Source organism: Phyllostomus discolor, chromosome 12, assembly GCF_004126475.2.
Source record: "Phyllostomus discolor isolate MPI-MPIP mPhyDis1 chromosome 12, mPhyDis1.pri.v3, whole genome shotgun sequence".
In the NCBI taxonomy this organism is placed as follows: domain Eukaryota; kingdom Metazoa; phylum Chordata; class Mammalia; order Chiroptera; family Phyllostomidae; genus Phyllostomus; species Phyllostomus discolor.
Window position 1 is genome coordinate 15,742,656 of NC_040914.2, and position 24,338 is coordinate 15,766,993.

Consider the following 24,338-nt stretch of genomic DNA (forward strand, 5'->3'; position numbering starts at 1 on the left):
AGTAAGTAAGTAGATGGCAAGTCTACTAAATTATTTTTTTGATTTCTTAGGTAACAAAGTTCTAGGACAAATGAACAAATGTCTAGTCTGAATCACCAAAAACAGAGTCCCAGACCCTAAATCAATTATAAAATGTGGCCAGTTTACAAACCCAGAATCCCTTGGATGAAGGGGAGACAAAGTCCTCTTGACAGTGGAACCTGCCATCATGCAAATATGTGTGCTATTAATCTTTTCCCCCAAGGGTCATATGGCTATGTACCAATGTGGTTGTGTACTGAAATGGGGAAATAAACTTTTTTGCAGTGATGGGACCCTTGCTTTCTGGTTTTGGGTAAGGCCTGAGGAAGCACTCTAGATTGGGTGGCATTTGAGAATTCTAATATTGAGTATTGCAATAAATGTAACCTTTGAGAGGGCAAATTAGAGCTAGAATAAAGCTCTAAATGGTAAAGAAATAGCCATCTAGCCAAGTGGGGGAGGGTATCTGGTGTTGTGTGGGCAGCATGGTGACCTTGTTTTTGTCTATGACTAAACAAAATTATGAAAAAGGCCTTGTTTTACCTCAACTTTACCATAGTCCCAGAGAAATCTCATTTGAAGATGGTATACTGTGATTCTTTTATGTCCTAAAGAAGGATAACAAGGCCTAGCTGTGAGTGCCCTGCCCACTTCCACATGTTAGGGGTGGTTTTGTTTTTAGTTCTGAATCCATTCAGTGCAACATTATACAGCAGTCATTTGGAAGGAGTCAGATTTTCACTGATGGATACTAGAAACTGTCTGGCGTATATTAAGTTTAGAAAATGCAGTCCTGATTGGTGTGGCTGAGTGGATTGAGTGCTGGCCTGTGAACCAAAGGATTGATGGTTTAATTTCCAGTCAGGGCACATGTCTGGGTTGCCAGCCAGGCCCCCAGTAAGGAGCACATGAGAGGCAACCACACATTGATGATTTTCTTCCTCTCACCTTCCCTTCTCTCTGTGAAAATAAGTAAAACCTTTTAAAAAGAAAAAAATGAATACAGAACATGAGACTTCATTTTGCTGATATTTATATGTATGTTTATGGGGAGACAAAAAAATCTATCTTCAAGGAGAAAGAATCTAAGTGCATTTTTTTTTCTTAAAATTTCCTTTATACAAGCCCTGGCTGGCATAGCTCAGTGGATTGAGCGGGCTGGGAACAAAAGTGTCCCAGGTTCGATTCCCAGCCAGGGTACATTCCTGGGTTGCAGGCCGTAACCCCCAGCAACCGCACATTGATGTTTCTCTCTCTCTCTATCTCCCTCCCTTCCCTCTCTAAAAATAAATAAATAAAATCTTTAAAAAAAAAAAATTTAAAAAAAAGAAAAAAAAATTTTCCTTTATACAATTTTAATTAGTTTCCAGTAATGTGTTTTAAAAGTGGTAACCATCAGAAGGATTTGTTAACTAGAAATACAAAGTTAAAAAACTCAATGCTAAAACATGCTCCCTTGCCTATAGAATCATCAGTGCTCTGGCATTAAATCATAGGCTTTGAGAATCAAAATGACTCCAATGCTGAGCTCTTCAGCGATTAGGCTTGGTTTCAGATAGTGGGAAAAATCTTCTGAAATTTGATGTTTTTTACCTTTAAAATAGGGATGATTATAACGAATTAAAAGTTAAAATGAGGGAAGCACTTTTCCATGAGGACCAGCTTCCACTTTGGCCCTCTCAAGTTGTCTTTCCTGCCAAACTAGTGATGCCACAGGGTCCACAGTTGGTGCTGGTAGTTTCGTTGCTCTTCATCAAATCATTCTACCTCCCAAATCATTTACCTTGCTCGTTCCTTAAACCCCATTTTAGCCTCATATTGTCACATTATACTGAACATTATCCTTTTAATCTGGTGTCCTCTAGACAGTCATTCTCCATTAATTTCTTTTTTAATACCCAGGCATGTTCTTTTATTAAGCATAGGATGAGAGAATAGGAATTTTTTTTTAAGATTTTATTTATTTATTTTTAGAGAGGGAAGGGTGGGAGAGAGAGAGACAGAGACATGAATGTGCGGTTGCTGGGGGTCATGGCCTGCAACCCAGGCATGTGCCCTGACTGGGAATCGAACCTGCGACACTTTGGTTCGCAGCCCACGCTCAATCCACTGAGCTACACCAGCCAGGGCAGTAATAGGAATTTTAAGCAGAATGCTAAAGCAGGACCTCTGAGAAGCTGTAAACTTCCATGATTGTGTTGCTTCTTGGAACTGTATAAAGAATAAAAGGGATTCCCCACCCAAAAACCATCCTGTAAATTCTTACAGACACAGTGCTTCCTTTCCTGTCTGTCAAGGAAGTGGAGGAACGCTTCAAAAAATTTGTTTCTTATAATCTCTGAAGAACTTTTTGTGTAGCTCTGGCCCAGCAGTTCAGTTGGTTAGAGCATTGTCCTGATACACCAAGTTTTGGGTTCAATCCCCAGTCAAGGGACATACAAGAATCAACCTATGAATGCATAAATAAATGGAACAACAAACATGTTTTCTCTCTCCCTCTCTAAAATTAATTTTTTTAATTTTTAAAGAATTTTTTAATACAGTTTGTCAAGGGAGTGTTAGGACCAGCACTTTGTGACCCACTAGCTCTGTCCCACTGATTTCTCAGTGTCACCTCCATCTTGGCTGGTTGGAACAAGGCTCAGAGTTCTCTTTTCAGTAGTTTCCAAGTCCAGTGAGACTTGCTCTGGGCAAATGAAATAATTTTCTCCTGGATGATGCAGCAAAGAAGAATCAACACTTTTTTTTTTTTTTTTTTTTTTTTTTACGTAAACAGGAGAAAGCTGTCTGCAGTGTGGCTGTGGTGGCGGCTGGGTGGGGCAGGGGCACCGGACTATTCTAATCAAACAGAATTGCTTGTGCTTCTACAATGAGGAGGAACTCACATACCAACTAAGCATTTACTTTCAAACAGGCCATCACCAGGAGAGCAAAGGGATCCAAGCCTGAACCAGCCACAGACTGTCCCTTGATCCCTGGAATCCCCCTGGTTCCCATTGGTACCTAACATTTTGCCACCTGCTGTGACTATTTTATTTTCTTTACTCTGGTGGAACTGTGTCAGCAGGACACAGAAAAGCCCCTGGATGAAAAATTGGAAGGTGTTCAGCATTGGCAATGACACTCGTGCACACACAAGGTTGGGTGTGTGTGCCGAGCCTTACGGCACTTCCACTTAGCTGAACTAGGTGCCGAGTCTTTCTTAGATCAGCCCTTCACTGCCCACAGGTCCCCAGCTGTCCCTTCATTCTGAGCTTCTGGGGAGGGCAGGCAGCAGCAACAGTTGTTGAAATAAATCCTTCCCAGACCCTTGAGTTCAGGAGCAGCAGCACAGTAGACAGTGTTCCATGGACTCCTTGTTCCTTGAACTTGGTGAAAGGCCTGACCAAGGTAAACAGCAGCGTGTACAACCCACCAGTTGTGATGCAGGGAGGAGTACATCATGTTTCCTGGATGTACTGCCTTCGATGTGACCCCCATGCAGGGAGATGTGATGGAGTTCATTGGAGAAGAGAATATTGCAGAGTTTGGATTGGTTGTAAGCCAGCATGGCCCAGTAATCATTTTTAGATGGAGAGAAGTGGCTAAAGTCTAGTTTTCCTGAGGAAAAATTAGTATTTGTGAAACTATGGGACTCTTAGGAGACCACCATGACTCTGGCTGGGGCTGAGCAACATGAGACATCTGAAGGAGCTGGACAAGGTAGAAGTGCCCCAGGTGATTCACCTGGTAGGTGGTCTCTGGGCCATCTTCTGTGAGGCTCCAGGGTACAGCAACAGCCCCTGTTACACACAAGCACATGCAGGGGCACATTCTTGGCCTTGAACTCTGGAGCGAAATGCTGCACGCTACGGAGCAGAGGAGGGCCAGGGTCATTGCTTGAACACGGCTTCATTGGCTCTTGTCATATTCCTACAGACCAGGGTCACGTGAACACCATGAAGGGCAAAAGACTTGGAGCTTTCAAAACCTATTCCTGAATCATGTCCAGTACTACAACCACTTTGCCTTTGAAATCCTAGCCCTGGAGTATTTCCATGTATGTAGTACTACCACCATATATCTGTCTAGTGGCTGGCATTGTAGGGTTATCATCCACAGTAAATGCCAGTCTTGGGTACAAATACGTAGTTCTTTTATTTATATGGTCAACGAAATACACTTGTGCATTCTCATTGGTTTCTTGATCCATTCCATATGGCAAATCTGCTGTTTCCTTTTTCCAGTTTTCAGATGTTCCCACTGAGTCTTCTTACTCCTCAGTGTGATTGGCATAGTAAACCCAACCGTCTTCGGTGGTTCTCTGCTCCCAGCTCGTCCTCGCCATCGGTGTCGTTTAGGACTGTGTAGCTCTTGGCTGCCAGGGCGGCAGAGACGCTCGGTCCCATGCCCTCTCAGACGTCCACAGCTGGTCTCGCGTCCAGCGACACACTCCCTTCAACAGAGCGCCGTGCTGCCAAACTCCGTTAATTTCTCGAAGATTGTATATCCTCCTCTTGTTCCCTTTCCAGATACTCCTGTCGTCATTGGACGCGTTACGACTTCAGGAAGTCGTTCTGTGTAATATTTTCGCTGGAGGATTCGGGGGAAACCAACAGTGATTCTTCGTGAAACCATCCCCGTTACTACCCAGGAAGTTTAGTCTGTGGGTATATCTCCTCTCTAGCATTTTGGGAAGTGTAGTCAAGGAGCCGACCGTAGACGTAATACCCTTTCCTACTGGGTAAGCCGATATGTAAACTTTCCCCTTCGGAATTCAGGGAAGTGTAGTCCAGACACCTTGTGTAATCGCTTGCACTTCTCAAAAGGGCGGCTCTGGTGCATTCTGGGAAATGTAGTTCAGAAGCTCCGCGATCTCGCAGGCACTTCCGTTCTCGGACTGTGAGGTTGCTGCGGTATTTCCCTGAAGTGGTACGTGGGTTCTGCATCGTCCTCGCGGGTCCGAACTTTCTGTGTCTATGATTAGGACCCGCAATGACCCGGCGGGTGACCTAGGGGGAAAGAAGTCTCCGTGGCGGACGCCAATTACGAAGGGCGAGGTCGACAATGCTTTTATGCGTTTAGGGCGCTTCTGGCTTCCCCAAGTGGGACGGGCTCGGGTCGCTTATCGCCTGGTTTGAGAGTTCCAGGGACTCTCAGCTCACCTAGTCCTCCTCCTTAGTCCTTCTGTGCGCTCTTCTACCTCCTGGCATTGGGGAGTTAATTTCCCCGTGCCTCCGTTGCTGTTCTTTGAAATGGGGATATTAGGACTTTCCCGATGGGATTGTTTTTGGAAATTGAAATCTTAAAATAGTTCTTGGCACCTGGTGAATGCCGATCTCTCCTTAGTGTTAATCTCCGGAGGAGCTGTCAAATTCCCGGGTTAGGGTCAGAGCTCTAGCTGCAGTGACCCTGCCTCCTCTCTCCCATCCCAGCGTGAGTCTGGTGAATCCCGGACCTTTTGAGGCAGGGAGGTGGAGGTAAGGGTTGCTTTCTGATTGCACTCACGGAGGGGAAGCTCTAACTTTTCTCGAGGACGGCAGCGCGATCCTGGCCGTCCAGGATTTCAAAAAGGACTGCATGGGTGTAGAGGGAGTGCTGCCTTGGCAACTGACAGCAAAGCTCCACCTGAGTGAGACTTGGCATTTGCCTTTTACAATGATATTCACGTATATGGGAGAAAATATAGGATGTGTAATTGGGAATGAGTACTGATGATAATCCTTAACTGCTAAATTTGATGATAATGGTTTTATACAAATAAATACATACTGCTTTTTTTCCTATTTTATAAAATGAGATTGCGTTCCCGGGAGCGTAAATCTTCGCCCATAGTCATCCACCTAATCAGAGGCTGAGCTGGGGTTGGATTTTAGGAAGTCTATGTCCAGAGCTTGCGTTCATAACCTGGAATATATTCTCCTTAAGCCATAGGAATTAACTGGGATCAGGATTTGTTTGTGGGGGACCGTAAAACAAGGCTAATGGACGTGGGCTTTTCTGTGAATTTAAAAAACATTGTCAACTATTTTGCTTCACTTATTTTAAAAAATACTTCCTATTCTTATAGATCCATATCATTATGGAGTATTCAGAAATCACAGAAACATGAGGGAAAAAAATTGTAATTACCCATTCATCCAGGATGTAAATATAGTAAGTTAAATGTCTAATACATTTTTGCTCCATGTTTTTGTATGTATATTTGTATATTATAAACAGTTTACAAAAAATTTATCATACCTCTCTTAGTGCTTTTCCCCTCATCTGTTTTAACTGTAGAAATTTGAAAACATTGCCAAGAAAGAATAAACTAATGAACTTCCATATAATTTCATAAATTATTACTAATGGTTAATAGTGTTACCTGATAGATAATGCTAGAAAATATACTAGATAATGTACTGTTATATAATCCACAGTCCTTTATTTATATTCTTCTGTTTTTCATTTAAAGTCTTCATAATGTAGTATTTTCACTGGAGGACTCAAGGAAAGGCAACACAGACTCACAGTGTAGTCAGTTTTCCCCATAGCTTCAAAGTCCACTTTTATGCATTTGCCTTAAGTTATACCCTTGTTTATAAAAACTTTACGACAATTTTTATCATACTTCTCTTAATGTTCTTTTTTAATGTGGAACAATTCCACAGCCTTTGTTTTATTCTTAATGCTTTGGACAAGTACAGAGTCAAGCTATTTATGAGCCAGTCCTCTGGCATTTATTTGATATATCCCATGGTAAAGTTCAAATCCTGAATTGCTGTCAGGGATCCCACAGAAGTGGTGAAGTGTGTCCTTGCCATCACAACACGATAGGAGCTGAAGGATGTGGGTTAGTCCCTTTTCCATGAAATCAGCCTTGTTCACTAAGCTGAGGTGATGTCTATCAGGTTTTTATTTTTTTTTACATTAATACAGTTTTTTTCTGGGGAGGTACATTTATTATTGGACATTCTACTATAAAGACAAGCTTCCCCTTCCCTCCCACTTTATTTATTCATTCATTTAAATATTATATCAGTAGAGATTCAGAATCCATAAATTAGTTTTACTCATTTAAATAACATATAGGTTAACATTTATTTTTAACAAATGGGACTTTGCTGAGTGGGGTGAGGCACGTTTTTGTTTCCTCAGTTGGATTCCTCCTGCCCAGTTACAGTTGCTTAATGCCCATTCTCTTCCCAAATACCTAGGCAACCAACTTATTTTCTGTCTCCATAGATCTGCTTATTATGGACATTGCATAAAAAAGAATCATACAATGTGTACACCTTTGTTACAAAGTTTATCCATGTTCTACCATAACCAGTACTTTATTCCTTTTAATTGGGGAATAATATTCCACTGTGTGGATATGCCACAGTTTGTCTGTTTATTCACACATAGGTCAACATTTCAGTTCTTCCCAGTTTTAGGTTACTATGATTCATGTTGTTATAAACATTCACAAACTCATTCATAATAATTGCCATGTAGGTGAGCAGCATCCAGGCCACGCCTACAACCTGTTCCTTTACCTTTGCAGGCACTGCCAACCACACTTCTGCCTTCCTGGGATCTGTACCACTCAAAACTCTGCACATCCCCAGAACTAGGAGGAAAAATGACCAAGTTCGAGGTGAGGAGGGCTTGCCTTGCTCACTTTTAAAGTTCTACCTCAGCCCTGGCTAGTGTCGCTCAGTAGATTGAGTGCTGGCCTGTGACCCAAGGGGTCGCTGGTTCGATTCCCAGTCAGGATATATGTCTGGGTTGTGGGCCAGGTCCCCATTTTGGGGGGGTGTGAGAGGCAATTAATGCATGTATTTCTCACACATTGATGTTTCTCTCCTTCTCTTTCTCCCTCCCTTCCCATCTCTCTAAGAGAAAATAAATAAAATCTTTAAAAAAAAAAAAAAGCCCTCACTGGTGTAGCTCAGTGGATTGAGCATGGGACTACAAAGGAAAGGGTCTCAGGTTTGATTTCCAGTCAGGGCACATGCATGGGTTGCAGGCCATGCTCCCAGTAGGGGACGCATGAGAGGCAACCACATGTTGTTTCTCTCCATCTCTTTCTTCTTTCCTTCCCTTCTCTCTAAAAATAAATTTTTAAAAATCTTTAAAAAATCAAATAAAATCAAATAAAGTTTTACCTCATTACCAAATTGTCACATGTTTTTCTTGGGGCAACTCAATACTTAAACAATGAGTATTAGATGACCTGGTTGGCTCCAGGGTTTTCAGTTTACTTTGCATTTGTTTTTAGTTTTTGTTTTATTTATTAAAGATTTTATTCATTTATTCTTAGAGAGGGAAGGGAGGGAGAAAGAGAGAGAGAGACAAACATCGATTGGCTACCAGGCATGTGCCCTGACTGAGAATCAAACCTGCAATGCTTTGGTTAGCATCCTGCACTCAATACACTGAGCTATGCCACCCAGGGCTTATTATTTATTTTATGGGGCAGAAAAGTTACTAGAAATGAACAGTTCTCCCACTTTACTGTTTCCCTGCTGACAAATTTGCTGCTTTTACTTTTTTTTTAATTCTTAAAAAGATTTTATACATTTTTTAGATTTTATTTATTTATTTTTAGACAGAGGGGAAGGGAGGGAGAAAGAGAAGGAGAGAAACACTGATTGGCTACCAGGCATGTACCCTGACTGGTAATTGAACCAGCAACCTTTGGGTTTGCAGGCCAACACTCAATCCACTGAGCCATACCAGCCAGGGCTTTTCTAATATTTAAAAATTTTTTTAAAATAAAGGTGTTTTTTTTAAAGATTTTATTTATTTATTTTTAGAGAGGGAAGGGAGGGAGAGAGAGAGAGAGAGAAACATCAATGTGTGGTTGCTGGGGGTCATGGCCTGCAATCCAGGCATGTACCCTGACTGGGAATCAAACCTGCGACACTTTGGTTCACAGCCGGTGTTCAATCCACTGAGCTACGCCAGCCAGGGTTAAAATTTTTTATTTACTTATTTTTAGAGAGAGGGAAGAGGAGGGAGAAAGAGAGAAACAGCTGTGTGAGAGAAACATTGATTGGTTGCCTCTTGCATTCCTGCAACTGGGGACTTGGCCTGCAACGCAGGCGTGCACCCTGACTAGGAGTTGAACTGGCAACCTTTTGGTCTGCAGGCTGGTGCTCAATCCACTGAGCCACACCAGCCAGTTTTTGTTTTCTAATACTCTTTATCTCATATTCAGTCATAGCTGTATTTGTATTCATGTTATATTTAATTTTAAATTGTAACTTTTCTCCTCTGATGTTATATAATTTTTATTTTTTAGGGTTATATCACATTTCTATTGAATTGATGTACCTTTTAATTTTTAACTACTTGTCACTCAGATATTTAGATGGTTTGGGAATTTTACCGTTTTTTAAATTTATTTTTCTTTTTCTTTTTTTTTAAGATTTTATTTATTTATTTTTAGAGAGGGGAAGAGGGGAGAAAGAGAAGGAGAGAAACATCAATGTGTAGTTGCCTCTCACGTGGTCCCCACTGGGGACGTGGCCCACAACCCAGGCATGTGCCCTGACTGGGAATCGAACCTGTGATGCATTGGTTTTCAGCCTGCACTCAATCCACTGAGCTATGCCAGCTAGGGCTATTTTTATTTTTCTGTCACAGTTGACCTTCAACATCCTATTAGTTTCAGGTGGTTGGACATATAACTTAACTCACGAAGTGATCCCCTCTTTTAGTCTAGCACCCACCTGGCACCATACATAGTTGTTACAATATTATTGAGTATATTTCCTGTGTGGTACTTCACATCTCTGTGTGGAATTGTTTTAAGCAACACTGCAGTGACAGCCATGTTACATAAAATCATTTCCTCCAAAATCAATTCTGAAATCAATCTGACAATTTTTTTTTATTGTATTACATTTGATATGTGTCAAGGTGGCTGTTTTCTAGGTAGAATATCCAAATATCAGCATGGCACTGCAGACTGTCACTGCTGCTTCACACAAATATCATTGGAGATTTTCACACAGAACGGGCTAGAGTCCACCTTCTCCATGCCTGAGTCAGGCCTTCTGTGTTTTTTATTTAGTCGTGTTTTTTTTTTCTCTTGTGTAGTAATTGGTTTGACTAGCATAACTTTAGTTTGAACCTTAGTTTAAAATGTCCAGAGATACTAGATTTGTCAGTAAAGGGCATTCTGTGACTGCATTCACTCCTCAGAGCTGCTGAATGAGGATATTTGGGTTTCATCTTCAACTTAAACACATGAAATATGAAAACCTGCTCAGATTCCCACAAGAAACCGAGGGTCAGGAGTGGTAGGCATTCTACTCAAGTGAAAGAGATTGACAAGAAGAAAGACAGGAAGAGTTCCTTTCAGGATCTGTGCCCTGGATAGCCCTTCTGAGTGACAGTTTCCACAGGTGGCACTGCTGTTCCCCAACCCGTTCTCCATCCTTTCTCAGGGTGCATCTCTTCTGTCTCTGTCGTGGCTCCTCCTCAGGTCCACAGAGATGCTCAGCACTCCCAACACACAAAGACTGTCGTTAGCATAGTTGTTTAAAAATCTCTAGCCCTGACTGATGTGGCTCAGTGGATTGAGGGCTGATCTGTGCTGGTTCCATTCCCAGTCAGGGCACATGCTTGGGTTGCGGCCCGGGTCCCCAGTTTGGGGCTCATGAGAAGCAACCATACACTGATGTTTCTATTCCTCCCTTCTCTTCTCTCTAGAAATAAAATCATTTTGTTTTAAAATCTCTAAATTCATCTGTGGTAAAAGACACCTTCCACTAGTGTCCAACCTTATGGCATCTGTGGGCCACACTGGAAGAAGAGTTGTCTTGGGCCACACCTTAAATACATAAACACTAACAAAAACTGAAAAGCAAAAAAAAAGGTTTTAAGTAAATTTACAATTCTGTGTTGGGCCGCATTCACAGACATCCTGGGCCACATGTGGCCTGTGGGCCATAGGTTGGACACCCCTGCTACAGTGTATAATAGAAAAGTAAAATTACCAGAAAAAATAACCTGGGGCGAAAATATTTACCCCGGAAATGCCAAAAAATATTTACTACATGAATGCCAAAATTCATAATAGGATTCTTTGGGGGTTTTTTGTTTGTTTCATAATAGGAATCTTATACATAGAGTTAATGAAAAAATCCAATAGAATATGAACAAAGGGCATGAATAGGTCTATTCAAGAGGAGAAACAGAGATGATTAATAAACATTTGAAAAGGTGAAGTTATTAATTTATAGTCAAATAAGTGCAAATACAAAAACAAATTGTTCTCCCAAATTGGATAATTAAAGTCAAGGCAAATTTTATAACCTGCACTTGGCCATTGTATAGAGATTCAGAATGTTCATGTTCTCTTGAAAGATTCAGGAAATGGGGGGAAAATTGGGGAAAAAATCTGTCATTATATGATCATAATTTTAAACATGCTGATTTTTGATATTTTAAATTTCATTTGCAATTACTTAAATAGGAAAGTAAAATCTACATAAAATATAGATTTTCAGGATAGGTTTTAATGAGAAAACTATATAAAATTAAATATTTAGAACAGGTAATTCTAGGTCTTCAGTTCCTTGGAATAATATGCAGCCATGAAATGAGATAAAATACACTTGATAATGATAAGAAATAAGAATAATGGCAAATGTTTATTAGGCACTTAGTCTGTCACACTGTCCCAAGTGCTATAGATATTCCCTTGTTTAATGTTTGAAAGAGCTCAGTCATGGTAAGGACCATTATACAGAGAGGCAACTCAGGCACATAGGCAAGTTTGTTCAAGGTCATACAGCTTATGAAGGATGGACTTTTGGGATGCATACTGAGGCGTGTTGGCTTCAGAGCATGACACCGAATGCTGCAATCAAGAGATGTAGTGTGTGCCTTGAAGTTTCATGGGACAGCCACATATGAAAAGTGACAGCGTCTAGGATTCACTTGTGAATGAGGAGGAAGGCAGGTGCTACCAAATATGTTTGGACTAAATTACTAAATGCTTCTGGGGGCCACTGGCAATATTGATTGGAAAGTAGCCCTGGCTGGTGTGGCTCAGTGGGTTGAGTGCCCGCCTGTGAACCAAAGGGTCACTAGTTTAATTCCCAGTCAGGGCACATGCCTGGGTTGCAGGCCAAGTCCCCAGTAGGGGCCTCAGGAGGCAACCACACACTGATGTTTCTCTTCCTCTCTCCCTCTCTTCCCCTAAAAAATTTAATAAAATCATTTTTAAAAAGAAAGAAAAGTAAGTCACATGTAGCCCAGTATGTACATTTAGGGTTCTTGGAGTTTACTTGTAAATAGAATCAATGAGGGCACAAAGTAAAAATATGAGGACTGTTGTCACTGCCGCACCTCTGCTGAGCCTAAGGAGTCGGTGTGTGGCATTGAAAGAGTAGTGGGGATGGGAGACCCGCACATCAACTTAAGTCTCTCAAAATCTGAAACCATTTCCCACTCAAGTGCCCTACCTTCTCGGTACTGTCCCTTTTCATGTGGCCATTGATTATAAGATTGAGGTTGCCTGTGTTTGATGTTGTAGGAGGAATTGACATTCAAGGACGTGGCTGTGGTCTTCACTGAGGAGGAGCTGGGGCTGCTGGACTCCATACAGAGGAAGCTGTACCGAGATGTGATGCTGGAGAACTTCCAGAACGTGGTCTCAGTGGGTGAGGACAGGCGCCCTCTGTAACTGAATGTCAACCCCCAGGAGTGGCTTATGTCCTCAGGTGTTCAAGGCTTGTGAGTCTTAAAATGATCACTTGCATTCATGTACCAGCACTTTTTAATGCAATAAAATAAGGGAGAAACATCAATTTGTTAGGAAAAACAGGATACATTACAGTAAAACCACTGGCTAATTATATGAGTGATGTAAGAGCCAGTGGGAGGAGCTTAATGAAAATAGACATTGGTTAGAAATCAGATTTTGTAGTAAATACATTTTATGCATATCTCTCTAGGACTCGAGATATTGGTATTTCTTCAAATAGGTCATGCTTTTACTTATTTTGACTAATTGATCAGTATGCAATAGAAATCTAAATTTCCAGTAAATGATACCTCTAGCATATTCATTTTAAATATGGGAACTTGTCATGTTCCCAGGATGTCACTCCTTCAAACATGACATAGTCCACTTAGAAAAAGAAAAAAGGGTTTGGATGATGACTGCAGCCCAAAGAGAAGGGGAATCAGGTAAGCACCAAGCAGACAGAAGTCCTCAGAGATGTTCTCCTGGGTGTTTTACTTCTTCTCCACCCCTTTGGCTCTCATCTGGCCCAAATTGCCAAACCTCTTTCTTGAATTATTTCAACCACCCTTGTGCTGGTCGTGCTGCTCCCACCCTCCCTCTGATGGTCTCTGAGCCGTAGGAGACAAAGCCAAAGAGCTGTTCCTTTACTCAACATCCTTTCTGGCTTCTCATTTTTTTTTTAAGATTTATTGCTTTATTTATTTATTTATTTATTTATTTATTTTTAGAGAGGGAAGGGAGGGAGAGAGAGAGAGAGAGAGAGAGAGAGAGAGAGAGATCAATGTGCGGTTGCTGGGGGCCGTGGCCTGCAACCCAGGCATATGCCCTGGCTGGGAATCAAACCTGCGACACTTTGGTTCGCAGCCTGAGCTCAATCCAGCTCAATCCACTGAGCTACGCTAGCCAGGGCGCTTCTCATTTTTCTTAAAACCTTTCTTAGTGGCTTCTGGAACCCTCTGTGTCCTGCTCTGCATCCTCTCCCTTGTGCTCTCTCTTCCACCCATATTGTCCTTTCTGCAGATTCTCAGATCTGCCAGCAACACTATTGCCTTTGCTGCCATGATAGATTCCCACAAACATCATGGCCTAAAACAGCCCATGTCAGTTATCTCACAGTTCCATAGTCCAGAAGTGTGATATTGTTCTTCCAGGTGTACATCTGGGCATCAGCACAGTTATACTTCTTTATGGAGTCTCCTGAGAACAGTCTGCCTTTGCTATTCAGGCTTCTACAGATCCCCCACCTTTCTTAGCTGTGCCCCCCTTTCTCCATCTTCTTAGCCAGCAACAGCGCTCCTCTCTGCCTGTCCTGCTGTGGTTACATTTCCTCTTCCACTTGGAAGGACCCTTTCAACTGTGTTGTGCCCATCTGAACAGTAGAGGACTGTCTTCAATTTTAAGGTCAGCTGCTTATCAGCCTTAATTACCCTTTGCCATGTAACCTAACATTCTAGGCTCCAAAAATTAGGATGCAGATGCTTTGGGGAACACTCATTCTGCCAACTACAGGTGCTTCTGCCTCAGGGCCCTGCGTGCTTTCTCTATGCCATTCTCTTTCACCTACAACCTTCCTGTTCCCTCCTTACTTCACTCAGGTCCCTGCTCAGTTTGAATTTCATGAGGAAGGGCTTCTCGGCCCACCCTGTGGCAAATACATCCCTTCTCTGCCCTCCTTGTTCTGCCTTTTATTGGGGCTCATATGTTTTTGTTTACCTGCATGTTACCTCTCTCTCCGCACAGGAGTGTAATGCCCCTCAGTGAGGAATTTTTATCTGTTTTGTTTATTGCTCTATCCTCTGTGCCTAAAGTAGTCTGCTTTGGGACAAGTGTCTGTGAATGTTTGTTGGCTTAGCCAGTGTGTTCATAGGTTGGGGCCCTCAGTGTCTCCGTAGTTACTGTAGGAGATAGCTGTAGATCATGGGCAAGCCAGAGTAGACGGAGGGTGTGTCAAAACATTTGTTGTGTTTTTATGAATGCCTGCCTGGTCACTTTATATTTCATTTAACTCTCTTGAGTGCCCCTGACATGAACATGTGTTTGTGTGTGTGCACTTGACTCACATTCCAGGAAAACTTGTAAGTGTCATGGTTGTGGCCACACTGTGACACACTTTTCCTGTGGCTTTCCTGGAGCCTTCCTTAGGTGGGTATACTCATTTCTGGAAAGAATGGTTTTGGAATGAGGATTCTGAACGCTGATTCTCAGATAACTTCCCCACACAAGGAAAAAGTGTATTTCCTGCACTGTCAGACAGTAACCAGGCTGCGAACTGCATTTCCCTGGAAGATCTGCCATCTGCAGCCCATTCACGTCTTTCAAAGCACACATCCATGTCACTGTCCCCAGGTTTCCCTTCATGTCCCTGCGGGGGAAGATTGAAGATGAGAGTGACATGGAACACACCTCAATGTTGTATATAAATCTGGTTCAAAAATCTGTTGTGCCTTTGTTTTCTACAAATTTAGCTGTTTAACAAATGTTAAAAAATATAGATTTCATATAATTTTCCCTTAATTGTTATAAAGACTTGGTGTTTTTCAACTAGTGAATATTGTAACCTGGAAAGAATCAGGAAAATCGCTGCTTAAAATTTTCACATCCTCAGAGAGCCTCCCTGTCCCCCTCACACAACTATTTTTAAGGGTCAATTTGTTCAATATAACCATAAATTATGTTACTTACCAAGAAGTACATACTCACCACGTAATATTTTTCCAAGCTTCCACTCTTGGAACTTGTCTTTCCACTTGAATAATTTCTTTAATTAAGGCCTTGGTAACTTCTAGAACCAAAGTTTTCAGGGTTTTTTTTTTCTATAAGCCATAGTAAGCGACACATCTTTCATTGTAACCAAAACCAATGTTTCACATGTTTTAGAATTACATGTATGACTTTCATAGGCATTTCATATAGTAATCCCTCTTCTATTGGTGATGATTTTCTAACACTTTGTATTCTGGTTTTTTGTTCTGAATTCCTATCTCGAGCTTTTAAATTTATTTCACAGCTCACTAAAGAGATGGGGTTTTCAATTTGAAAAACTGCTGTAATAGGCTTTTTAAAATCTACAGCCAAAGTTTTTTCAAACTCTGCTTTCAAGGAAATTGTCCAAAAGCTTCAGAAGAAATCAGTGATAGGCCCTCTTGCTTTATTTTCACTCCAAGGAATTTTGCCACCTTTAATTTTCTCTTTAATATCATGCTTGGTGTATGTACCCCTGTGTCTTTTGGTTTGACCAAAAGTAAAACTTTCTTGTTGGGACTCATTTATTCATTCAATGTACGTTTGCTGCATGCTCATCATGTTCCAGGAACAGTTCTGAGCGGTGGTTGTACACCAGGAAGGCGGGATGTGTTTGGTGTGCAAGATGTAAATCCATCCCTCTTTGATGCTGTGTTGTAGGGGAAAGACGTCATTAAACAACAGTTGACTTTGGGTGTCTAATGGTAAAGAGTGCTATGTAGAACATCAACAAAGAGCATGAATGTTGCCAGAACTGAGTGAGGACAAGATTTATTATCTTACACTGGGTGGTAAAGTGGCTGTGTGGGTGGGCTGACATTGACTAGAGACCTAAAAGACATGAGGAGCCATCCGTGTGTCTCTCTGGAAAGAGGTCCTGGCTGGAACCAACACTCGTCCAACAGTTGGCTTTCTGAGTTTATACTGTGGCCTCATCTTTTCCTTCTCCCAGGTTCTATCTCCATTGCAAAAGATTACCTTCCATTTTTCCACTCTGCTTTCTAGAGATCTGAATTACTGTCAGATTTTAGAACAACATATGTTATCTGTTCAACTTTATTTCCCTTTTGTCCTCATGAATGAAACTTGCCAGTAGGAGCTAACATTTCACTGTCTGCTTTACATTGTTTTAGTCAATATGTGATTAGATATTTACTCCCAAATCTGCAAATCATTATAACCATCCCAGACACCTTGAGATTAAGGTAAGTTTCCAATAAAATGACCCAAGACAGAGTTGTATAGTGTGGATGCTTTTTTATTTTTATCCTCACCTGAGGACTTGCCCACTAACCTTACAGAGAGGATAAGGGAAGGAGAGAGAAAGAGAAAACATTGATAAGAGAGAGAAACATTGATTGGTTGCCTCTCACATGCACATGGACTGGACTGAACCCCCTACCTGGATGTGCCCTAACTGGGAATCAAACCTGTGACCTTTTGGTTTTTGAGACAATGCTACAACCAACTGAGCCACACTGGCCAGGGCAAAACAGGATGCTTTTACTTAGCTATTTCTACAAGGAGGAGAGTGAATTTCTCCTTTATAAAATATTTTCAGAAGTACTTTAAAAAAGAAAACCCTTTATTTTTTAGAACAGTTTTATGTTCACAGCCATATTGAGAGGAAGGTACAAAATACCCTACATATCCCCTGCCCACATACACACAGACTCTTTTTTTTAAGATTTTATTTATTTATTAATAAGAGAGGGGAAGGAAAGGAGAAAAAGAGGGAAAGAAACATCAATGTATGGTTGCCTCTTGCACCCGCTACTGGGGACCTGGCCCGCAACCCAGGCATGTGCCCTGACTGGGATTCCAACCGGTGACCCTTCAGTTCGCAGGCCAGCACTCAATCCACTGAGCCATGCCAGCCAGGGCGCCCACAGACTCTTATATTATTAACATCCCCCACAAAATACAATAGATGAATCTAAATACATTGGCACATCATTATTACCCAGAGTCTGTATTTTACAATAGGGCTCACTCTTGGTGTTATACCTTCTGTGGATTTGGACAAATGTATAATGACACATAGCTGCTATTATAGTATCACATAGGGTATTTTCACTGCCCTAAAAATCTGTGCTCCACTTGTTCATCCCTCCCTCCCCATAACCCCTATCAACCACTGAAATTTTTATTATCTCCATAGTTTTGCCTTTTCCAGAATGTCTTATAGTTGGAATCATACAATAAGTAATCCTTACATTAGCTTCTTTCATTTAGTAATATGCTTTTACCTTTCATTCATATCTCTTCATGGTTTGATAGATTATTTCTTTTCAGCACTGAATAATATTCCATAGTGTGTATATACCACAGTTTGTCTATTCACCTACTGAAGAACATCTTGGTTGCTTACAAGTTTTGTTGTTATTGAATAAAGCTGCTGTAAACATCCCTGCACAAGTTTTTGTGTAGACTTAGGTTTTCAGCTTCTTTTGTTAAATACCAAGGAGTGCAATGCTGGATGGTATGGTAAAAGTATGTTTAGTTTTGTAAGAAACCACCAAACTGTCTTCCAAAGTGATTGTAACATTTTGCACCCCCATCAGCAGCAAATAAGAGTGCCTGCCGCTTCACATCCTCATCAAAGCACTTGATATTGTCAGTGTACTCGATTTTAGCCATTCTAATAGGTGTCTGGTGGTATCTCATTATTTGAATTTACATTTCCCTGATGATATAAGATGTGGAGCATCTTTTTTATATGTTTATCATCTGTATATCTTCTTAGGTGAAGTGTATGTTGAAGTCTTTGGTCCATTTGTAATAGTGTTCTTCTCTTACTGTTGACTTTTTTTAAAGATTTTACTTATAAAATAATTTAAATAAAAATTCATATTAAAAAAGATTTTATTTACTGTCAGAGAAAGGAAAGGAAGGGAGAGAGAGGGGGAGAGAAACACTGATGTGCTAGAGAAACATGCATCGGTTGTCTCTCCTGCAGGCCCCCAACTGGGGACCTGGCCTGCAACAGAGGCATGTGCAGGGACCAGAAATCAAACTGGCAAGCTTTCAGTTTGCAGGATGACACCTAACCCACTGAGCCACACCAGTCAGATCTTATTGTTGACTTTTAAGAGAAGTACTTTTTATTTTTATTTTTTATTAAAAAGATTGTATTTATTTTTACAGAGAGAGGAAGGGAAGGAGAAAGAGAGGGAGAAAAACATCAATGTGTGAGAGAAACATCTTTTGGTTGCCTCTTGCATACCCCCAACAGAGGACCTGGCTCACAACCCAGGCATGTGCCCTGACTGGGAACTGAACCAGTGAACTTTAGGTTTGTGGGAGGCCCAAACCACTGAGCCTCACCAGTCAGGGCAAGAGAAGTACTTTCTAAACTAATAGAAAAGTTCATTGAAAAAGTATTCTCCAGATGTTCCGATAACTTTGTATAAATGTAGAAACTTTGGGATACCAACAAGGGTAAATCTTTTAGAAAACACATTTCTAAACTGAAGTTATTGGAAATGATCACAATTTTATGAGTTGCCAACTCATTTAATGTCTATCAACATGAAAAAAAGAGATGAGATGTATGTGTTGTACAGAATTTCCAGGAATACTTTGAATATGTAAATATAAATACTTCAAGTTATTGGATATTAGATTATATTACATGAACCTAAAACTGAAGTGTTTGATTGTTATTGCTTTTCCTTAAAGTTTTAGTAGATTCCTGTTTTATTATCTATGTAACTTTTCTATCTATAATTTATTAACTGCATAATTTACTATCCAAGATTCTACACTAACTTGATACTCAGTAGAAACGGCCATAGGTTAACATTCTGAATCCTATTGTCAACTTTTAAAATTAAGTCTTTGACAACTACCTTGCACCTCACATAGGAGACTTGATGTGTATTAATGGGTTTCATTATGCTCAGTGGATAGGAGCCAACTGGTCCACCTCTTGATTTCCGAGGACATGCAAACCAGAGAACATGATATCCAATGGAAAAGACACACTGAATATTTCCTGGATTCATTGAAATCTCAGATTCTGTCTTCAATGTGAAGTTGTGAAAATACTGAACAAAACCTTCAGTTGTTCATTTCTCTGCATTCTCTGTCTTTACAGGGGGAAAAATCCAAGGTGAAATAGAGACTGTTCCAGAAGCAGAACCACATGAAGAGCTTTCCTGCTGGCATATCTGGCAACAGATTGCCAGTGACTTAACCAGGCATCAAGACTCCATGATAAAGAGTTCTCAGTTCTCCAGACAAAGTGATCCAACCAGCCAGGTTGGGGCAGGACTGTCTATAAATCACACAGGCCAGAAACCTTACCAGTGTGATGAATGTAAAAAATATTTCAGTGATGTCTCCAACTTTGACCTTCATCAACAAATACACTCAGGAGAGAAGTCTCATACATGTGGTGAGTGTGGAAAAAGCTTCTGTTACAGCTCAGCACTCCGTATTCATCAGAGAGTTCACCTGGGAGAGAAACGCTATAAGTGCAATAAGTGTGGTAAGGAATTTAGTCAGAGTTCGCATCTGCAAACTCATCTGAAAGTCCACACTGTAGAGAAACCATTCAGATGTGAGCAGTGTGGGAAAGGCTTCAGTCATAGAGCAACACTTACTGTTCATTGTAAATTACACTCTGGAGAGAAGCCTTATAATTGTGACAAATGTGGAAGGGCCTTCATTCATGCTTCACATCTTCAGGAACACCAGAGAATCCACACTGGAGAGAAACCATTCAAATGTGATATATGTGGGAAGAACTTCCGTCGTAGATCAGCACTTAATAGCCACTGTATGGTCCACACGGGAGAGAAACCATACAAATGTGAGGGCTGTGGGAAGTGTTTCACTTGTAGTTCAAATCTTCATATCCATCAGAGGGTCCACACAGGAGAGAAACCATATAAATGTGAAGAATGTGGTAAATGCTTCATTCAGCCTTCACAATTTCAGGCCCATCGGAGGATCCACACTGGAGAGAAACCATATGTGTGTAAAGAGTGTGGTAAGGGCTTCATTTACAGTTCAAGTTTTCAAGCACATCAGGGAGTTCACACAGGAGCAAAACCATACAAATGTGAGGAGTGTGGGAAGAGCTTCAGGATGAAAATACATTATCGAGTTCATCTGGTGATCCACACAGGAGAAAAACCCTATAAGTGTGAGGTATGTGGGAAAGGCTTCCGTCAAAGTTCATACCTTAAAATCCATCAGAAGGCCCACTGTGTGGAGAAACCATACAAGTGTGAAGAGTGTGGACAGGGCTTCAATCAGAGTTCACGACTGCAGATTCATCGGCTGATCCACACTGGGGAGAAACCATACAAATGTGAAGAGTGTGGGAAGGGGTTCAGTCGTAGAGCAGACCTTAAAATTCATTGTAGAATCCACACAGGAGAGAAACCATATAATTGTGAGGAATGTGGGAAGGTCTTCAGTCAGGCCTCACACCTTCTTACCCATCACAGAGTCCACAGTGGAGAAAAACCATTCAAATGTGACAGGTGTGGGAAGAGCTTTGGTCGTAGTTCACACCTTCAAGCCCATCAAAAAGTCCACACTGGGGAGAAGCCATACAAATGTGAGGAGTGTGGGAAGGCCTTCAAGTGGAGCTTGAATCTTGACATGCATCAGAGGGTCCACACAGGGGAGAAGCCATATAAGTGTGGGGAGTGTGGTAAGCACTTCAGTCAGGCCTCGAGTCTTCAACTTCATCAGAGTGTCCACACTGGAGAGAAGCCATACAAATGTGGTGCATGTGGCAAAGTCTTCAGTCGCTCTTCACAACTTCAGTATCATGGGCGGGTTCACACTGGGGAGAAACCTTACAAATGTGAGATATGTGGTAAAAGCTTCAGTTGGAGATCAAATCTTGTAAGTCATTGTAGAGTCCATGCTGGTGATACATTTTACAAAGATGGAGAGAGTGCTAAGACCATCAGAGAATTGTCAGAGGAAAGAAATTCTACAAAATAATCTCTTTTTAAAAACTCATGTATAATCTGAATTATTATTAAGTTTTATAGGAGGAAAAAAAATATTTGTTTTAGTAACCCAAAGTGGAACACATCTAAGTTTTGAGCAGGCCATGCAGTGGAAAATCCTTGTACATGGTACAGTAAGTGCTTCATTCAGAACTCTGACATTTATTAGCTGTCACTTAGGAGATGGTACTTAGAAAGGAAAAGAGCTCAGTCTGGCATTTAACAAAAGTACAGTGATGGCCATGCCAGAATTGCTGCCAACTAGAATGTAAGCTCCATGAGGGCAGGGACTTGGCTGCCAAGTCTGCACAACCTTAACATTCACTGACTCTTCTAGATGTACTCAGTACTTACATGTTAAATAAACCAAAAAGAGAAAATGCACAATATATGAAATATTTAGAGGAAGAGAACTGCCAAATAAAATTCAGGGAAATGAACATTTGTCAAAAGACAGAAAGCCACTCAGTATTCACATCCACAATATTAATATGGTACTCTACTATTGCAACTGACTTCCCTCTTCCCCACAGCGTCTGTTCTCAAGTTGAGTGATTATTTGGGGCCCTGTCTAGTTTTCCAAGGATTGTGTACAGTATAATTAGAGTATCTTTGGTTTCTCTGACAGTACAAACTGAAAAAGTTTTTTAACTTTGCAAGAAATTAAAAAGCATGTTACAAAATTGATTTTTATCTATCAATGTTAAGATGGATTTGCTCTTAACACTTTGAAAGTATCACCAATGTCAGTTTTCTTAACCTTGAATTTATTGTTGATTTCTAATTCTGTGCATTTCCATCCTGACTTTGAAATGTTTGCCTTCTAATTACTGTAGCATTTCTTTTATCAAAACTTCTGAGGTAGGTTCTATGCTATCTTCTCCCCCCACACCCGTGATACATATACCAAAAAAACTAGTAGGAATTTATAATTTAATCACATGTAAATATTGAGACAAGACTGACATGTATATGCTCTTCCCTAATGGTAGCAGTAAAACATGGTTTTGGGAAAGGAATATATATCAGAATATAGGTTTTACATCTCTTTGATCTGGAAGTCCTATGATGGAAGTTCTGATTATAAGATGAAAATGCCAAGAAGATGAGCAACACATCAGTGATGTCACTGAACTATTTAAAATGGAAATAAGCATACATCTATAGGGGCTTGAATTTTGATATATTTCTATATTAATCTGAGGCCATTTAAATTATGACAGATAATCTGTAAGGACAGGATAAATACATAATATGGGCTTTGAAAAATCATAGATGCTCACCTTCATAGCATAATAAAAAATTTTTCTATGTGTGTGTTTGCACATGCATGTATATGTGAGAGTGTTTCTGAATGAGAATAGCATTTGATTCAGCTAACTCAGTAGATTACTTAACCCAGTGTGGGTGAGCACAAACCAATCTGTTGAGGACTTGAGTAGAACAAAAAAGAGGGAAAAGAATTCCTTTTATTCAATTTATTAGGGTGATGTTGGTTTGCAAAACCATACAAGGTTCAACGGTAAACCCAATAAAAAAACATCATCTGCTCACTGCATTGAAGAGATAGGAGAATTTGTCCCTTTTCATTTCTTGGCTCTCCTGGTTCTCAGGAATTGGGACTTGGTCTAAATAACTAACAGTTATTCTGGGTCTTCAGTGTGCAAAGATCATGGAACTTCTTAGCCTTCAGAATTGCATGAGCCAGCTCCTTATGATATCTGCCTGCCTATATGTAGCACAGGAGTCCCAAACTGGGGAGCTGCCTAAATGTTCATGATATCCCCCCCCCAAAAAAAAAAACACCCATCAGACTAGCTGGTGTGAACATGCCATTTACTATTCATATTCCATGAGAGTGTACTGATGGTGGCAGATTGATGTGATAGAGACCACACCTCCTCCAGTCTAAGGCTCGTTATAAGGGGTCCCAGACAAAGGCAGCACGGGTCCAGGTTGCACAAACCTATGTGTGGCCTGGAGCTACGTTACATCAATGTGAATATGCGGAAGGAAAAGGTCAAGAAGCAGTCACAGAGTAAGAAATCATTCCCATAAGGAGGGAGTTACAATCCATTCCCAAAATAATACACATTCCTTCTGGCTAGGGGTCCCCTGGCCAGCCCTCATCCCACAGTATATATCTGAGCTAACTACTCACCAGGTTTCCTTTATGGAACTGGCGCTGGCCAATGACCACAGGTCTTTGAGACAACCAAATGGACATCTTACAGTTTCTTGGAGCACTTGGTCAACCACACACATTGGGTAGAAGTCAAAGACAAATGCTAGATAAACAGGGATGGGGCAGCTGACCTGGACAGCATTGTTAGTGAAGATCAATCACAGGGATCAGATGGAGATTTCAAAATCTTGGAGAAAAGAACCACAAATTGTGGGGACTATTGAGGCACAGTGCCCAAAGCAGGGGCCCCACTTCCCTGTACCTAAGGGCAGTACCCCTCTCCCATTACTAATATAACCCCATTATCTTGCAAAGTGCATTATAACTTTCCTTGTTCATGTGTTTTGAGCCCTAGTCTTAGAGTTTCCATTTCCAGGATGGAGACTGCTAAGACAAGTCAATGAACATCTCAATGAGGTTGACATCACCAAAACCACATTCCAAAAAGACTGGGCTTATATCACAATGCTTACACAGCTAAGTATACTCCCAAGAGAACTGAAAACACACCCACACAATAGCTTGTGCAAAAGTGTTCATAGGAACAGTATTCACAAAAAGTAAAAAGTGGAAGCAATTCTATGTTCATCAACTGATGAATGATAAACAATGTAGTATATCCATATAATATATTTTCAGCAATATGAAGAAATTGAGTACTGATTCATGCTACAACATGAATGAACCCTGAAGACATGCCAAG

General features: G+C 40.9%; 1 protein-coding gene and 1 pseudogene across 4 annotated transcripts; one reads left to right on the plus strand and one right to left on the minus strand.

Moving 5' to 3' along the window:
• Nucleotides 1-3,061: 3,061 nt before the first annotated feature.
• On the minus strand, nt 3,062-4,866 carry LOC118497706 (annotated as a pseudogene).
• Nucleotides 4,867-4,885: 19 nt separating this feature from the next.
• LOC114511041 (zinc finger protein 234-like) lies at nt 4,886-23,233 on the plus strand. 4 transcript variants are annotated; one of them, XM_036013005.1, is made up of 6 exons: nt 4,886-4,891; nt 5,025-5,026; nt 7,532-7,624; nt 12,521-12,647; nt 13,087-13,176; nt 19,575-23,233. In XM_036013005.1, exons 3-6 carry the CDS (start codon nt 7,610-7,612, stop codon nt 21,440-21,442), a joined length of 2,100 nt encoding a protein of 699 aa, XP_035868898.1. In that variant the 5' UTR covers nt 4,886-4,891; nt 5,025-5,026; nt 7,532-7,609; the 3' UTR covers nt 21,443-23,233. The 4 variants fall into 4 exon arrangements, with proteins under 4 accessions (XP_035868898.1, XP_035868897.1, XP_035868900.1 ...); XM_036013004.1 differs by lacking the exons at nt 4,886-4,891; nt 5,025-5,026 and adding an exon at nt 5,035-5,481 and having other exon boundaries at nt 7,523-7,624; XM_036013006.1 differs by lacking the exons at nt 4,886-4,891; nt 5,025-5,026 and adding an exon at nt 9,275-9,302.
• The last annotated feature ends 1,105 nt before the right edge of the window (nt 23,234-24,338 follow it).

Bases quoted from the DNA above. Each gene is read 5' to 3' on its own strand.
- LOC114511041 (XM_036013005.1), top strand. The intron at 12,648-13,086 runs GTGAGGACAGGC...TCATGTTCCCAG, and splicing joins CCAGAACGTGGTCTCAGTGG to GATGTCACTCCTTCAAACAT. The intron at 13,177-19,574 runs GTAAGCACCAAG...CTGTCTTTACAG, and splicing joins CCAAAGAGAAGGGGAATCAG to GGGGAAAAATCCAAGGTGAA.